Genomic DNA, 18,954 nt, shown 5'->3' on the forward strand with positions numbered 1-18,954 from the left:
TACTTTCATTAGGCAAAGGATTGGGTAACTAACTTTCGCCATTTGGGCCATTGCGACCGAACGGACCAAAGCTTTTTTACGCTTCTAATGCAATCAAAACTTGGCGAAGATATGCTAAACACCCGGAAGCAACTACATATTTACGGTGCGCAAGGCATTCTTCTTCTTATGAGAGCATATTATTGTCGGCTAATTGGGAAATATTTCATTGAAAGCAGTAAAACTATTTTCTCTCTCAATTCTGTTACATTTCTGCACTAGTTAGCTAATTTAGTGACCATTTCCCCCGGTCTTGATCATTAACATGCCGTCCTCTTCGCCCGGCAAACGTAAAACCCGAGCTCCAGATTCCTTGGCATTTCGTTCCCATTGCACATGCCTTTCACTAGTTCCCGCCACAGGGCCCAAGAAATCCACGGTGCTGTGTAAAGTAATTTAGGGAAAAACTAATTACAACAATAAATTACCTTTCCCACGCACCACAACGAAAACCAATAAAAGCAACCGGGGCATGGTTTTAAAAAAAAGGAAAAAAAAGCATCAACCACGAACTTTCAGCTAAATTGAAACATTTGTTATTGAAATCGTGCCAACCCGCAGGCCAAAAACCGATTTGACGACATCTTTTTTTTTCGCCGATCGGTGGGCGACCACTGACGACTTGGGCAACAAGTTTTACACACGACTCCCTCGGCTGGTTAAGGTGATTAAAGGTAAACGTTTGCCCGAGCAGATCAACCATTGGAGCAAAACAGAAAAAAAAGAAAACAAGAAACAACATTTGAATCGTTTGTCCGACGATCGCTAATATCACGATTTGGTCATCAACCGCCAGGCGTGCGGTATATATGTGCACGGTAGTCTCGGAGCGTAACATCGTCCGCTCCCTGGTGCGACCGGTGGCGGAATAGGACGAGGGACGAATAAAAATGCCCAAATAGAGCCATCATACGATGGGGGAGATGCTGCAGTCGAACGATTCGATCGTGACACGCTCCACAGCACAGTAAAACCAATATTTTTCGGGTCGAAAATGCCAACACTACCATCTAAGGCTTGGTTCCCAGGTTGCACCCCGCACCGGGCGGAAAGATGCACAAGGTCCTCTGGAGGCAGGTTGCAATGAAATCAAACCGCAGAAACCGTTTATCCAAATCTGTAATCACAGGCTCAACCCAAAACGGGGTTTGGTCATTAGCAGGTCTTATATGCAAAATAATGGACTCGTCCAAGAAGAGACTTCGATCGATCTGGCGCGATCTGCACTTCGTAAACACATTCTACCCAAAACCGAAGAGGTGCTAAATTAATCGCTTTTTTACCAAATCAGTAGCTCTAGATGGTTGTGCAGCTGCTTAAAATGCAATTTGTTTTAATTTACTTGCACCCGAAAACATATCACAGCTTTCCGCAATCTCGCGCAATTGATCGCATCTTCAGCTGGAACTCAGCTTGAACTTCAAAGGAAAGGCGCCAAAGCCAGGGAACGACAATACACGGGGAAAAAAGGTGCATCAGATCGTGCTAATGATCTTGGCACGAAAAATGATAATCGTTCCACAGCAGTAACGAGAGCCTCACTGTGTCGTGTTTCATTGTCCTACCCAAAAGGTCCCCGAACTGAACCAGACCTCACTGAACCCAGGGCTTGGCATAGGACTAACCGTGACACTATAAATGAATACATCCGATGCTGTGAAGGTGTTCCGGGTAATGATAATGGCAAGCATTACGACCGGGAAAGGAGCAGAAACTAAGTTAATAGAATGCATCACTAATTTAATGCACTTTGTTGTGCCTGCAACGACACGGTCCCGTAAGGTCATCCCGCACAGAGGATTGGAGAGTGTTCTGTGGCACTTTCTTGACCATGTACTTTCATCCCGGATCGCCTGGCGGGAAGTTTCACACAAGCTGGAGCAAATTAAACAGCACTCAGCAGAGATCGAAGATCCCTCACCGGGGCCATCGCAGAAAGACGTTCCGCTCATCGGTGTTTTGAAGTTAATGAGATGCACATACCTGAGGGGTAAAAGGAAGAGAACAACGAAATACCATTAGTGGTGACACCAATACATAGTAGCGTGATGTAAAAGTAATGGCGCTAGGTGAAGCATCATCGAGACACATCTTACAGTTCATGGACCAAAAAACAAAACAAAAAATGCAATAAAATGTACAAGAGATGTTGTGTGCTGGGACTTCGAATTCCAGTGATGGTACACACTTTGAGCATTCCCTCGTACACCACACAAGTGCGATACCCGTTCGCACACATGAGCCACCTTTGGATTTCGTTGGAGATCCTCATTTGCATGCAATGCTAATTTATTTAGCACCGTTAAGTACACTTCCCTTTAACCGATGGATGAGACACACCGACACATGTCACCGCGCTGGAACGAAGTCACAAATGTTTAGGCCGTTGTATGGAAGAGCGCAGTTAAAACTAAACCGGCGCGAAAAATGTTTCCCAGTGCAGAAAAATTAAGCCTCCACAACTCCACAGTCAAGCCAGTTTATGGCACGAAAATCACGGCCACACCATCGGTTGGTCTGACCACAAATTCCATGTACATACGCAGGCGTCCGTAGGCTGATGAAATGCTTTTATTAGGGTATATTTTTGCCCCAAAAACATGATAACATTCCGGAGACCATATAAAATGCGCCATAAACTAAACCGCTGTTCCGAGGACGCACACACACACACATGCTAGGGGGGGTCCCAACTAGAACACTATCGTAAATCACAAACCAACCAAGTCAGACGTATGAAAAGGAGTACAAGCATAAAAAAATACAGCTACACACTAGTATGACCGTAAAAATCTCGGTAGCAACTCCGTCGTACACGCGAGAGAGGAGACAAACAAGGCGGTAAAATTGTATGTTTGCTTGTTTGGGCGACGTTAAACAGTACTCATAAAAATTACAGCCGGCGCGTGAAGACAAAATTTGCATGCTTTTCTTTCCCTACATGCCCCAGTGGGAAGGGGGGTGGTTCCATGGGCTAAAGGAAAGGCAACTCCAGGACTCGGCGGAGTATTTAAAAACATGCCTGCCAGCAACGAACGATGGCCATGTAAAAAAAAAAGCTTTTTACACGCAGACCAAGCGAAACATAAACGTCTACGAATTGATGCTAGAATCAGGTGTACTTTTCCATCATAAATTGTAGTTTTGCTGGACACCGGACAGACCTTCACGCCTATTACAGCCCTCCTCGCCATGCTTTGTGCGCTGCATGCTTGTATGTTGGCATATGCCAATACAAACATCGTTCCAGTCATAATAAACAGCAAACGGTTCTGCAACCACCGCGGCACACACTCGTGCCCTCCAACAAATCCGTCACAAACCGTGATGAATGTCAGCCGGAGAAATTGAAATGCAGGGAACGAGAGTTACGCGTGTGAAACCCGTAGTTACGCATGCAAAATGTTATTTTGTATTATTTTTCCACTACCACTTTGGGCCCCCGGGTTGTTTGCACCATTGCGGATTCGATAGTTTCAGTGGAAATAACATTTTTAATTGCGAATAATTAAAATGTAGGTACACGCGATGTTGCCTTGCGATGGATGCGGATCCGTTTGGTTTGCGATAGTACGAATTTTAATTACCTTCTGTCAGTATGTTTTTATTTGTTTGCCATTTCAATGCATACATGTCTGGCATGTTTATGCAGCAAGCAAATTGAATACAGCAACAATAACAAAAATATGCTTTCGATGTGTTTTATTTGTTTTTGCTGTTTGAAAGTGATGTTTTAAATTGAATAACAGGACTAGAATTTATGATGTTTACAAATAAAAAAAATACTTACAAAAACAAATTAAAATAATTTTCATATAATTTGATAACAAACGAAACACATGCAATCTTTTTTTTATTGTTCCCTAATAAACATTTAACTGAAACCGATCTTGTCTGGCACTCTCGTACCGCCACATCATCATTAATACGAATTGACTTTTATTGACTGGTCGGCGCGGTGTGAGAATGCTCATTTGCCGACTACTGAAATGTAAATGCACACAAATCACCCATAATTGCACTCCGAACACCCCATTCAACTGGATGCTGCGATGCGTTATCATGCACATCGACTGGAGTAACGCCCATCAGAGTGGCATTTTAAATACGACAACCTCCCACCATTCCGGCCCTCTCCCAAGACCAACCACGTCCGGAAAATTTGCAGAATATGATGCCATTATAATGCTGCACACGTTAATTACGTAGCGTTTGTCTGCAATGAAGTAATAAAATTAATTTCGAAACATTTAGAACATAAGTGCAGCAGCGGCATTAGCCGTATATTGGTGCCATTTAATATTGACCGTGGACAAGTCGTTTTGCGGAACAATACATTTCTGCTGTGCGGTGTGTGCTAATGTATTTAGCATAATAAAATTCGATTGCAGTTTGAAACTGTTCTCATTATCGTGATCAGTGTTTTTTTATTTGAGTTTGGACCGTTTCACTCCCTGGTGGATCCATGAGGAAGGTAAGGAAAGAATCCCGCCTGATCCCGTGGACTTTTCGTAGCACGGAACTTTGTATTTATTTGAGGTTTTAACTTTGAATTAGCAAAGCAACATTTCAAAAGAGTCACCCGCGAATTAAGTCGCTCTAGGAATGATCCACCTCTAGTATCGGTGTCAGTGTTCGAAATTTATTATTTGATCTTGAAGAACAATTTAGCAAATGTAGCAGAACATTTAGATAATTCTTCAATATAAATATCAACAGACTAATCTATTTTTGAAAATGGACAATTGTTTTCTCCAAACGTCACAAAGTGTACAACAATAATGGTTGAAATTATTATAGATTTAATAATATTTAAAAGAACCTATTTAGTCAGTCATTAAGAATAACATGTAAAATGATTACAAATTACAATAAAAATTTAAGAAAAATAAAGTTTGCAAATAATTAGCTAATGTTGCAGTAGTAATATATCTATAGCATATGTAAGAAGTCATCAGAAAACATGTGGCATTTCTGCTCTTCACAAACACACATACAAAAAATAATGTATTTCCTTACGAAATAAACTTTGATAAATTGATATGACTTATATCTTTCGTAAGCCTTAAGACCGAAATTCGAGCAGAGGAATTTTGTCCGCTCGTTACTGACATTCTCACTGCTCAATGCTTCAGCGCACACCAGCCGCAGTCGAATTGATCTGCACCATGGTGTTCGGCCGCCATCACTCAAAGTCGGAGAAAAAGCATATGTCAGCGTGTTTGGAAAAGTGACCTCTTCGTGGCCTCTTGGGTTTGAGCCTCTATGACAGTCTAATCGGTGGCTTGATGTAATCCAGATCGCATCCAGCACACCACACATTCGTTTCAATCTGTGGGAATGAACTGTTTTATGATATTCCCTTACGCTTTGTACACTTCTTCTAATATGCACACACACACGCACACTACTTGTCACGGGCGGCATATTTATTTCATTGGACTCACAATTTATCAACAAACACAACATACTACTCCATTCGGCAGTGGAGCACCATTTACCAAACCAAGGCGGGCCACAATAAATAAGGAGGGCGTTGTAATCGTTTAGAAGAGTTTTCGTCACACCAGATGTGACCGACGACTAATTCAAATAAATGTAAGTATCGATCAAGTGCTAAACAAACATCAGACACTTTTCTGTAGCGCTCCGCGGCTCTAAATGGTTGATGGTAAATATTCTTCACAAAATATGCTCAATATTGCAAACAAACAGGAAAAATAATTTTGAACTTTCTAAACGTGCCCCTCCCGCTTTTGAAACACGGTAAGCTGATACACTATTTTCGTTGCTTATTTTCTTAATGATTGTAACCCATTGACAACGTCATGTCAATAGCGCAGATAAAGATTGAGAAATTGTGTGTAAAGCTGGAAAGTATCGTACAATATTTATGGTTACGATTTCACCGCACACCTGGAAATATCATTTATGCCGAATGAAATTGATATCGTGCGTTCAAGGGTACACCCCGGGGCAACACTCGCGCCAGCTCCTTCAAAGTCCGGAGCACCATTACCGAGAACATCGGAAGTCTGCGAGAGAAGGGTGTACACAAAACGCGTAATTTAACTGATGAAGTTGACATTCTTCGCCAGATGACCGCCCATACTGAGGGGGTGGGAGGGAGTTAAATTTTATGGCCCATTCGCTTAATCACCTTGATCAGATCGAATTGCCCTGCTGTTCGGTGGCCTCCAATAAACTTGCGCGAGAGCCCTGTAAGACACACCGAAGAAAGCGACGTTTAAATTATCACCCAACGCCAGTGCTTTTTGGAAAACAAAAAACAAGTAGACGCTTCACTACCCCTTCGACGCGTATTTTCGTAAAGTGTTTCGAAACACGTTCATGCACAAATTGGTACTGACATCTGCCAACAACAGCAAGGCACATGTCAGGGTTGAAATGTCATTACGAAACGAACGATTAAGATGTCGAAGAAAAGGAGCTTTAAAAGGTAAAATTTTGAATTTCAACAGCATAATAATTGATGACAGACATGAAGAATAAGTCAACCATGAACATTTCTTAACTTCCAGTAACATACTGCACGAAGTAACAGAAAAGTATAAGTAACATTAAAAAAAAAAGTAATTCCAACTGAGCAATTTTTCTAATGCACAAATTGCGAAACGAAACCAAACCATGTACAGGACATAAAAACGCTTATCTAACACTACCTTTCAACATCGACGCATGCAACAAAACAAGGCACGAATATAAAATAAAAACCCCTAAACGAAAAGTTGGGCAAATACGCGTCCTTACTCTGTACGCCTTCCTGAATTACGCTGCATAACCGTAACTTATCGTATCCTGTCATCACTTCTACAGAGACAGAGACAGAGAGAGACAGAGACAAACGCTAAGTCAGAAGGCACACGATGCACTACTAAAAGCTTCATGTAGGTGCTCCAAAACCCACAACGTAAAAGTACGTCCTTTGCGGAAACAAAGAAAACACCCATCAACACTTTGGGCGCTGGTGTTTTGTTTCCCGGTTGGGTGTTGTGTGCCATAAAAAAAAACCTGGCCAACCCTCCGCCAACTCTGGCCAGCAGGGGTGGGGTGACCGTCGCGAAGACAAACAAATACACTACACATGCCAACGAACTCCGCTCACACTACCCACGGCTACCGTGTCAAAGATACACACTTACTGCTTCCTCTTCCTTGACAGTCACAAGTGCGCGTGTCTCGAAAAACCAAAAGGGACTGCTGGAGCGGATTCAACAACAGCATAAAAAAAAACTACCCCAAAAAAAGGATCCAACCGAACAGCACTGGTGTAGCTAGGAGCAAACGAATCAACAACCAACAACAAAAAGAAAACGAAAATCGCAGGGAAACGGTAAAGGACGACCAACTCAAGGCTCATCAGGCCAGACTTTTCACGAATTCTTGTCACGTGATCGGGAGTATTAGTGGCGCGAAGGAAAGATACAATTTGGTGAAAACCGGCGCACACGATGTTAAAAAGAGGCGCCACCAGAATTGAAAATTCCACCGAAGGGTGGAAAAACGAGGTAGTGGGGTTGAGCTTTTGGCTGCAGATAGTGCGTTTTTCCATGCCCTTTCCCCTCGAACGGAAAAACTCACTACATGGTTGCATGTTTAAAGGAAATTGTGCGAAGGATTTTCACATGCTCGCTGTCTCATGTAAGGAAAGCGTTACACAGGACGGAGCTTCAATTCCTTAGTCCCCTAGCTCGCAGAGGGTGTAAAAGAAAAATTCGTAAGAAAATTGGGAAAATTAGTTTCGCTTCCATTTTTCTTCATTCGACCGTCTGATGAAAATGGTGTAGAATACCCGCAAAAAGGAAATACAGTGCATGTGTACAGTGGTAGGACAAATTATATACGCAAGTGATAAACAATTGAAAGGCAGAGCGTTTACAAAATTATCGAAACACATCACGATTTTTTTTAGTAATCAAATCAGATTTGTTTGATTGTTTAAATGATAGAAAAATAGTAGAATTATACACGATGCTGCAAAATTTATTAATTTTCAGTTCGCCAATGCTCTTATGCTAATTTTTTTATAATTTAATATTTTTTACGAATTTAAGCTGCTCAAATAGGTCAAATTCGAACAAATGTCGTATGGAATTGGACGAAGCGCTCTGCATCTCTGTGTTTTAATTTTGTTTTGAAAACACCTTTAAAAATTAAAAGTAGACAACGTGAAACTTCCGTTCAAAATTACATCAAATTCAACCGAAACCGATTCAAATTGTTGTTAAAGTAAGTGAATTTTAATATTCATTCGGTAGTTCCGACAGAAATATCTGCACTTAATGCCATTTTACGCACTGTACATTACTCTTTGTTACAACGCTGCCCACCCCCCAAACACTGCATCATTTTTCCACGTTTCCTTGCCCATTAACGGGCACACGAAATCTACCCCGATCATCCTTAAAAGTAGGCGAGAAAATACCCATTGTGTGTGCCCGGTCGAATGAATGTTGGTTTCCTGGTTCACGTCCACGTTCCACAATGGAATTTCGGCCAGTATCGGCCGGTCGCACTAGAGACGGTGGTATCCAAGATCAAGTTCAAGATAAGGTCGAAACGACCCCCGAAAAAAAACAACCCCCTTCGATGATGCCCACATGCTGTCCTGAGGGGATGGGGCGCGCATGTGTACTACACCACGAAGACCCAGGGAGGTGGTGTTGCATTTGACGGTACAAGGGGACGGGAGCACATTGGGCGGTATTTTGTGTGCGGGAGTGTCGGATCACAATGCCCGTCCGGTGGGACGTGAGGGATTCAGAACGTACGTCTCCTTCTGTTCATTTCACGTTTCCCCACCTTCAAGCAAACTGTGACCGAAATGGTCCGAAGGGTTCCAAGGACAACAGTCACGCCACAGGCTTCAGCAGTAACATTTGGCCGAAAACGGTTCGCTTGCAGGTTGAATCAATAAAAATACCTTTCGGTCTTTGTTTCTGTCTGCAGGGTGGAAGCAAAGCGCTCGTATAGGGCACTACCTTTACGGTTTCCATTGCTTTAGGTAGGATGGATTAGGAACGATGGTGCTAACAGAATAAGCAAAACCTCATTTATTGGGGAAACAACGAATCCAGGACACTGAATATTACATTGTATCCCAGCTAAATAAATACAACGCCATTGTTAACATGGCTGCGACGAGTTGTACTACACAAAATGTCAATATTGCAACAAGATAAACATTTTATTTCTCTACCACTGTTCACCTAAAATATAAAATTCGGATATAATAAGAATACCTGTTTTATGCTCCTGCAAAGAAGATGCTGTCATGTTCAAACAATGCAAACCCGCGTCTAGCGCTTCTTCATCCACCGTCGATGGGGACTTCCGAGTTTTTACCGTCCGTGGTGTTGTTGACAGGAAAATACACTTTCATTTTTACCGCTGCTGCCGAAAATCCCTTCCAACAGGCACGTACACGAGACAACGAGAACCCCCCTCCAGCCACCTAGTGCTACCGGGAGGGGTTTTGGATGTTATCAAACATTTGCTCCAAACTACATCCCGAAAACACCAAGGCTCACCAGCAACACAATCGAATTGGCGCCGGTAGCAATGCGACGGTAAAATGGCGGAGAAGACGGCACCACGAAAAAAAAAAAGGGAACTCACCCGAAGGGAGAAAGAGTAATTGGTTGTTGTCCAACGGATGCCACGCGGTTCGCCAATAAGCACACGGGAAATACGCTACTTTTTAAAGGTTCACCGGGCAGCAAGGAAGAATGCTTCGAAGGGCGCCAGCAAAGTCATAAATTACGGGCCCAGCCAAAGAATTATCGACTGGTTCTGCTTCTGGTCGTTGCCCAACACCAGGATACTGGCCAGGCTCTTGTTGCTCTTGCTCTCACCCCATCGCTGGTTCCATGTTTTCAGCCATGTTTTTTTCCAAAAATGACTGTTTTGGAATAAATTATTGACAAAGGGCAATAAGAAATGAGGCAAAAATAATATCCAACGTCCAGAAGGCTTGCGGTGCCGGAGGGGGTGGTTGGTGAAACCGGGCATCACAAACAATACAATGGACGGAAAATTAAAGTTAATCAATTCCACCTGCTACCACAAACCGGTGGCCATCCTTCGAGCAATATACAACTCGGACGCCATCGGAAGGACCTAAGGAAATCGAGCGAAAGAACTACACTTCTGGGCCACCTTTTGAATTTCTGCAAACGGACACCGAGACACGGCATGAATGGAAAGCGGCGGATAGAAATAAATCTTGCTTCGAAAAGAATAGGTCATATCTTGTCGAATTAACAAACGTTTCCACGTCTCGTTTGGCTGCTATTGTTTGCTTTAAATTTTTCATTCATACAAACGAACAAAGGTAAGCACCAGGAAATGGCTCATTCTGTGTGTTACTAAATCGAATAACAATAAACCAGATTATTTTGCCGAAAGGAGCTTGAAAAGTAATGAAGTAGCGAAAGAAACATGAAAATACACCTCACTAAATATCCTGAAGCTGAATAATTCTCGAAAGGATTTGGAGCTCCAATAGCAATTACAAAGGAAAACAAAACAACTCAAGAGTTTCTCTAGCAAAACTACAAAACGATCTAAAATTCTTATCACCGTAAAGCGTATCCCGAAAAGGGATCGATAAAAAGAAAACATTTCAAACCACATCAATAAACTCGCTAAACAAAAACGAAAAAAAAACAACAACAGGAAAATCTTCCATCCCGAACGCGTAAATTGATTTCACTTTTACGAGTTTTAATGAAAACGAACGAAAATTTACAATCAAACCCCGAAATCGAACCATAAACCATTCGGAAAACGAAACCACCGTGCCGCGTTAGAAAGGGATCTCGGCAGAATAAAATCACAAATAAAAGTTCGGAACAAAGTTCCGCCTCTTTCTGCGTGCGTAAAGGTAATAGCAACGGCAAAGGCAGTAAAGTTTGTTATTGATTTTTTTGTTCGCTTCTTAGTGCTTCCGAAAAAAAAACATCCTTGCAGAAGAAGATCTTCGTGCAGAAGAAGTGACGCCTTCCCTGATGAACTTTCCGGTCTAAACGTTCTCCTCTCACAGGATCCTTTTTTATTTTTTCTTCGCACTTTCTAAACTTTGGCTCCAATCTAATAAACGAAAGCGAAACACTTGATAATAGCTAACGTTCAGCGGCAAAGCGCCTCGCAGGCAAAGCACCATCATCATCTTCCATTCGCTTCGCACACGCAAGAGCATTTCTCTTGCTGGGCAAATGGGAAATGAAAATATTCCTGCCGCACCACTAAAAGGAATAACAAGGAGTGGAGGAAGCTTCAGCTCAAGGCAAACGGTTGCTGTGCATAGCTTGCCTGCAGCCAGAATTCAGAGGTTGTTTGTTTAGCTCGTTTCTTCTGGTTCATGTTTAAAAGGCAGTTTCACATTCTAACCATGATTTGGTTTCCTTTTTGGGGCTTGACCATTAATTTGGAAACGCTGATAAAAAGTTTCCCTTGCCGATTTCGCAGTAACGACAAAGACCATGAATTTCGATAGGGAAGTAAAGAAAGTTTTCCCGAAAACTTTTTCCTACGACTGGTCATCGATTTCTGGACCTGATCGTAGGAAAAGCATTAAAACCGGAGTCTTAAAATTTAGGAAGATGTCTTTCATTTTTGAAAATTTATGGGAAATCAATTTGAACTGAAATTGTTGCACTAAAAATAGAATGTCATTCAGGCAACGAAATTAGAGTAAACTTTTTATAGTTTAATACTGTTTCGTGCTCATCGGATCTAGCTTGAGGCCTGGAAAAAGCGGACACATCTGTTTCTGACAAGATTTGGATTCTAGGATTTGACTAGAAAAATAGAATTTTAAAGAAATCATTCGTAAGCAAAGGTTTTATTATTTTATATTAGTGGTGTTTAAGTCCATAACTAAAATCTTATTCAGAAATAAGGTTTCTGAGTAGCACAGATATGCCAACACTTGGTTAAAACAAGTTCTGTACCACGTCACCCAAAATATGGGTGACGCTCTTGAGTGTTTATTTGTTTCCATTTTTGATACGGAATCAATAAAACAAGGTTCTTTGTGTTATTTGCGAATAAGCAACGAAACAATAATTGTTAAACTGATATAAAAAAGTATTTTAGTTCATAACAAAAAAATGCCATTATTTTACGTTTACGTTTTTGTCGCTAGAACTAGAACTATTTTCTCGTTTGTTCAACAATATTCTATGTTTTTTATTAAATCGTTTTCCCCAAAATTTTGCACATTACGAATCAAAAATATGTCGTTTTTTTCTGACATCAACTGCGCTTGTTAGGTTCCCGGAGAGATATAGTTTTGCGACAACCAATCTTTGTCAAAAATTTCGTAAGTTTCCTGTTTTTATTAATGCACTGTTTTAAACCATCGTAAGATAAGTACATTCACAATCATTTTTCCAAGCAATGTAAGCAAAATTGTCGATGATTGTTTTTGTTGTTGCATTTTGCGATAGTGGCATTTTGGGCCTAAGGAAACTTCACTGATTCACGCTGGACGCTGTACACGTTCAACTTTAAGCCAATTTAGGCTTAATTAACTGAATGGAACATTAGCATTAACTTCAGTAGTAACTACATCACAGCAAATCACGCTTGATTGTGTGAAACATTAACGACGTTTGCGTATGTGTCTGTCAACAAAAAAAACATTACTTTGTTCCTTTTCTTGTGAAATCAACACGGACAAGGTTTGCCCACACCGTATCTTAAAATAAAGCTCAAACATCATCCTTCAACCCAGTTGCTCAAATTTCTCTCAAATCATTATGCGTCTTGCAGCTTACTTCACCTGCACTCACCCAAAACCCTCACCCAAACTGATTAACATTGTGGATGTCTATTCAGTCAAAACTCCATCGGTGCTCGGTTTGCAGAAAGACTTTAATCGTGTAATCAACCAGCAAACGGTTTAACAAACTAGCCGCAGTCATTTTTCCCTGCTCACGGAAACTGTCGTTTAATTCGGGTAATTTTCATTAAATTCTTTTTGTCTCTTCATCCCACAAAAACTCACCGCCTCCGTTATGCTCCCTGGGTCGTTGATGGTACATTTCACCCACCCAGCCTCTTCCTAGCCCCCCCGGCCGAAATGCAGGAAATTGTTCTTATCGCATTCACCCCAAAGGCGCTAAAACTTTCCATCCAACCTGCCTCACCCCCGGACCCGGCCATCCGATGTTAAGGCCTACCAAAAAGGAATATTATTACGACGTCTTTTCGTAGCTGCTCCGTTTGGCACAGGAAGATTGCAGGCACAAATAATGCCGAAAGGTGTCTTGAACATTTCACATCCCTTCTCGCGCTTGGTGATTGGACACCAGGCGGTGCAAAACAACAACAGCACAGCGGAGAAGAGTCGTTGGTTGGTGATGCTGCCACTGAATATCGGAGATAATTTTATGCAGATAAGTATCTTTTAATTTAAGCCCAGCGTTCCCGAAAATTTTGCACAAGTAAATTCATTAAGGAAAGATCTCCAACCCACCGAGCTTCACCAAGCGGGTCTGTGGTAACGCTTATATACATCATCGGCGAGCGAAACGCTCCAGCGTTTGGCAAGACATTTCCCTCCCATTTCAGTTAGATGGTCCCGCCGCTCGATGGGTTACGATAAGAGCAAAATGTTTTGCACTTTCTTCGGGACCGGAAATGTTCTTTCCCTGAGAGCCGGAGTCTTGCTAACGATGGACGAAACATCAGTAACAGTAAAGTCCTCCTGGGGTACCCGTGGCAAGGTTTGGTTCGGGCTGCTTCGGAAGAACACCACAGCTTCTGTGCTTTGCTAGCGGCAACTTTGATCTCAATTACGTTGTCCACCGTAGCACGTCGAGTGGCAGCCGTAGTACACCGAGGCGAACGATCAGATCAACGTTCTTACGCTGTCGGAAGTGTTGTTGCTTCTTGTGCTGTGCTCCCCGTGTACAGACATCGAATAAAACAAAACAAATTCAAAGACTTGGGCACCTAACGTGCCCTCGAGCTTGTACCTGGCGCATGGTTTGGTGCTACACTTCTTGAGAATAAAACTTTTTTATTTCACTGCTCTCGTCTGAAGCTCACCCACCAACGCCTCTCTCGGTTGTAACATCTTCGCTACGCCCCATCATCAAGTGCATTACAAATACTTTCCCGATCCTTATGTTTTTACCCCTCCTGTAAAGTTTCCACCTGACAGTGTTGCGGTGATGGTGGGAGCTGAACGGCTTAAGCAGGGTTTGGAATTTGGTAAGAGGTGCTCAAATTAAATTAAATATTTCATCCGTTTTCCAACCAAGGTTCGCGCAAAACAACGCACCGCTCGTTGCCGACATTCTGCTCACTTTCGCCGCTTCGCGAACATTCCACACTTAAGCGAAAACCAAAAGGGAAGGTGTTTCAAGGACGAGAGAAAAGAAAAAAGTTAATCTGATTGATGTCAACGAAATGACATTGTTAAATTAATTAGCGCGTTACGAATGGTAAACTAGACTTTCACTTCCATCTTCAAATTAGGGGAGTTTCATGGAAAAGTTTTCTTCACAGCAGGAGGAGCTTTTCTTGAGGTATTGGTAGATTATCAACGTTGCTATTTAATAGATATGTATTAGAACATGAAAACCAGACATTTATGATTATTGATTGAAACATAACGTATATTTTGAATACCTGAAGTGTATGAAATTGTAAAAAATTGTATTGAAGATCTACGTATTTCAAGCCACAATATCTTCAATCACCAACACCTTATAACTAACTAAAAAATAAAAAAAATGTAAAATTTTAAAGAAACTTTGAAGGATGTCTCGAATTTTTTGTAGCGGTATTACAAGAATTTCGTCATTATATTTCACTAATGCGAAATCTTCATATTGCATTACATCTGAATGTTTTGTGATATTAACTATGAACACCAAAATTTTGTTTTCAGCGATAGTAAGCATTAATGATGGGTTTGAGCGTTAAGGGAAACTCCATTATATCTCGCTCTCTTCTTGGCGTAACGACCTTCTAGGTCATGCCTGCCTTTTTTGGCTTACTAAATTTAATTTTACTACGTAGCCATAAAGTCCGTCCTTGCTACGCGGTATTAATCCGGAAGAGATTTTGCACCGGTCCTGCCGTGTGGAGACCGGCGCCTACCAGCCGCCCCAAACTCCAGTATTTAAACTAGCTCAATTATATAAAACTGTGTTAAACAGTTCGACCGAGATCGTTATACCCTGCCGATCGAGGTTACGGTATTTCCCCACAGAGGGCGCAGAAGTCGACTCGCAAAACCCAAAGGATCCCGAAGCATCGTTGGAGCGATGACTGGAGAGGCTGGATTGTCGACCGAGGATCGACAAGATATAAGCACGTGCCGGCCCTCATTCGAACCTCTTTTTGGCTAGCAGAACATAAGTGAATTTTTTAACCCTCGTGTACTCTCATGAAAGGTTAATAAAAGTGTTTAAGGATTTGTGGTGTCGAAAAGCGTATTTTAAAATTGAATATTCGAAAAGCCTGTTGCGATAAGGCAACAAACTATGTGCCATACGAAAAAATACTTTAAATAAATCAATGGTCCAAATTCTAGATTTTAGAATGTTTAAAAATTCTCAGTTGTTAAATGAAGCAAGATGACAGATATAAAATTGATGCTTACCTTGTATCGTTGGGCTTATGAACAGTGCTATAAGCGTCGTTACTAGCACCAGGTAATCCATGTTTGATTAGTGGAATCTGGAATTCCACTCAGCGGCAAACACACTGCGTAAACTTAAACTATTCCCTATATCAAGCACATTTGTGCACACCAACTTTGCTCCTACACAGAACAACAGAATAAGCACTATTCTCAACACACAAACACACACGGGGCTCGCACGATCTCACTTTTCGTTTCAATATTTTATCATTATCGATTATAAGCAATTTTCTTCACAACACCCATAACAACCAAAAACAAAACCTGCCATTTCCGTCGGTACGGTTTAGAATATTTTCACACTTCTTTTTGCCTCTCGCTCAATATTACCATACTTAGCACCTTTGCACAACATAAAACACGTCACGCTCACACAAGCGTGCTTCACCTGGAACATTAGTGTTAAATATTTTTCATTGTATCCACTTCTTTCACCCCGCTGCGATGCGTTTGGTATGCGTTGTCGTGTCGTTAGCGATCTTCACTCATCATTATCATATATTTTATGCGTTTCAAACGAACAGACAAACGAGAGGTCCTAGGCCGGTGCGTTGAAAATACAACGCCGCGTATCCTTGCGCGCTCATCTTCCAGCATCAACGCTCACATCAAACGGCAACCGGCAAAACATTGTTGCTCGGCAAGGAAAGTGTTGAGTGTGTGTGCTGAATTCGACACCACCTCTCCAGCACTCCGCATCCACAGCCCAAAAACCTCGAACCGGTGGTCTCTCGCTCTCTAATTGGACCTGGAGGGCTTCGTTGGTTTGGGTTTCGTTATGTGTGAGCTTTTTTTTTGTGTGGAAAACGATGTCGTAAGATGTATGCGAAGGGAGACGCGACAAGATGCGTGATAGGGTAACGAATTTGTTTACCAATTATTTCCTTCTATTTACACAAGTTCTGTTCCCTCTATTCTCTTTTCCGAGAAAATCCTTTTGCTCGCCGACACCGCGCTGTGGAAGATGTTCAACAGGAACTCTGGAAGAAATGGAAAATAAAATACGAGATCAGTTTATTATGGTGCTTAGATATGTAAATCATATGTTTTCATTTCCTATATTCATTTTGTAGGAAAGAGAGTAGCTTGAAATTCATTATTCAGCATCGCAGTAGAGTTATTACGAACCTATCGTTTATCATATGAAATATTCGTCCAAATTGAAGGAGTTACCTGGAATGTAGAATTGAATTTATAATAAACAGCACAAAGTGTAATGCGTTGACTTTTTATTTGTTTATTTTGCACAAACCGCACCAATCCAAACCAATAATTTGCTACGCTTGCAAGATAGTGGAGTCGAAATTCAAACGAATTCTATCCAAATGATTGCAAATAAAGTCGTGAGCTTGCGCGCACCCGCGTTAAAGATCAAACACGCAAAGGCCAATCGGAGCTTCCAGGCGTAAGCTGCATTTTACCAATAAGGAAACACACTCACAGGCTAGGGCAGATTTTACAATTGCCAACCACTGCCGCTTAAATGCTAAAGTTTAGATTGTGCGGGAGATCGGCAGCGAAATAGCAACCGCCGTACCAATCGACAGATTTTCACCCCGCAGCGTTTCGGGGTACGTGTGTTACGTACGGAGGAGTTGGAAGCTACCCATATCAGCAAAGGTTGCGCGACTTGACCGTACTACACCTCGCTGCTACCAAAACCGAGGCTAGATCATTCCCTCGGGGCTTATGATTGTTGCCACCTTCTTTTCGCATAGTTGTGCGCGGGTTTGGTGCCAATTGCGTTGTGCATACGGAATAATTTCACAAAATTTATGTATCACGATTTGTTCATATATTACATTTTCTGGAACACACGTTTTTTCCCTCTGCTCCAGTATTTAGATAGTTCAATATCCTCCAATATTGCAATTCGACACCAAAGCGATACCAAATGGTAGCAATCATGTTACACAAGGATAACATTGAATAACCTTATAATTTTATTTGAAAAGCTGGATCGTTATTTAAACCACAAGCGGATGAATATAGTTTGAATATCTTGAGGTCCCATACCCATTTGAAGGATATCCGAACTGGCACAAACAGTATCATCTCCATTACAGCTGAAGATTCGAACATCTTTAAAATTTTGCCTTTACGACATCCACATTACATACCTCAGGAAGAACCCTTTATAGATCTCACTGTGCTCGATTGAAGAAGTTGCCGACTTCTACAAAAGGTATCACCGTAAAACAGGATGTAGCCACGTTGTTCTAATTGGATCTGGACTCATTATGTCAGTAGATCACTGAAGAACATTTCAAATAAATCTTGTTCTAAAGATTAGAACAATATTCCATAGATTTCGACGTTAACATCTGTATACGGCTCTCCACAAATTCTAGGCAAGGCGTCGATGACTTTTTGGGGAGATGGCTTTCGGGTGGTAAATGGATTAAAATATAACCAACCTATATAATGTTTCAATCGATTCTACGAATACCCGAAGGATTTCCTCGTTCTTTAATAACACAGAACTCTTAAAGGATAAACAATATTCAGAAAATGAAGAATTCTTATTTTGAAAAACGGACGTCCAAGTGATGGACCATACTCCTTGGAATTCATAATATCACTTATGCCCTGCCAAAAATAACAAACCTAACCATATGCCTCATTCTGGTCGATATAAAAACGTGGCCTTTTCCAAACAAATTTTGAATTGCTGTTTCGTTTCACAGCTGTGAAGTTCGCTCGTCAAAGTCAGAACGATGTCAGAAAATAACACCACAAAAGGATTATCATTTCACGGTCAGAGAGACAAACGAGTAGGGATTGTTAGCAAAAGTTATTTTGGCTCAGTAATAAAATTCTTCAATAAAGGCGAGTGTTGTAAAAGTAACGGCGAAAAAAGGTTTTGTCGGTTGTGCTAATCGTTAGCAACCACAAATTGGTCTTTATTGCCGCTTAGTTTGGAAAAGAACGAAATCGTCCCTTTCACCCCCTATTTATACAATTTTCCGCTCTCCTAACGGCCATCATCTTTCTCCAATGTCGACTCGCACACTGTTTCGTCATGATCCTATCTCGCTTGACATTTCATCAAACGGTGAACTTATTACTGCAGTAACCTTCGCTGTCACCGCGTGCGCACCACTACATTGACGCGTTGTTTTCACAACAGCGAGTGTAAAATACTTCGAAGTCCTAAGTTATAAATGTTTCATTCGTTACTTTCGTGTGCAAAATGCAACAAACTACACTAGTGTTGTGCCAAAAAGGAT

The 18,954-nt window shown here is 41.5% G+C and overlaps 1 protein-coding gene across 1 annotated transcript in view; it reads right to left on the reverse strand.

Annotated features, from left to right (window-relative positions):
* Positions 1–15,743, reverse strand: part of LOC128710450 (protein sax-3-like) — a 67,800-nt gene extending 52,057 nt beyond the window's left edge. Inside the window, exon 1 of the mRNA XM_053805502.1 lies at positions 15,683–15,743. Coding sequence (XP_053661477.1) covers positions 15,683–15,743 — 61 coding nt within the window. The remainder of the gene's footprint in view (positions 1–15,682) is intronic.
* Between the last annotated feature and the right edge of the window lie 3,211 nt (positions 15,744–18,954).

This window comes from Anopheles marshallii, chromosome 2 (assembly GCF_943734725.1).
Source record: "Anopheles marshallii chromosome 2, idAnoMarsDA_429_01, whole genome shotgun sequence".
Taxonomy (NCBI): Eukaryota; Metazoa; Arthropoda; class Insecta; order Diptera; family Culicidae; genus Anopheles; species Anopheles marshallii.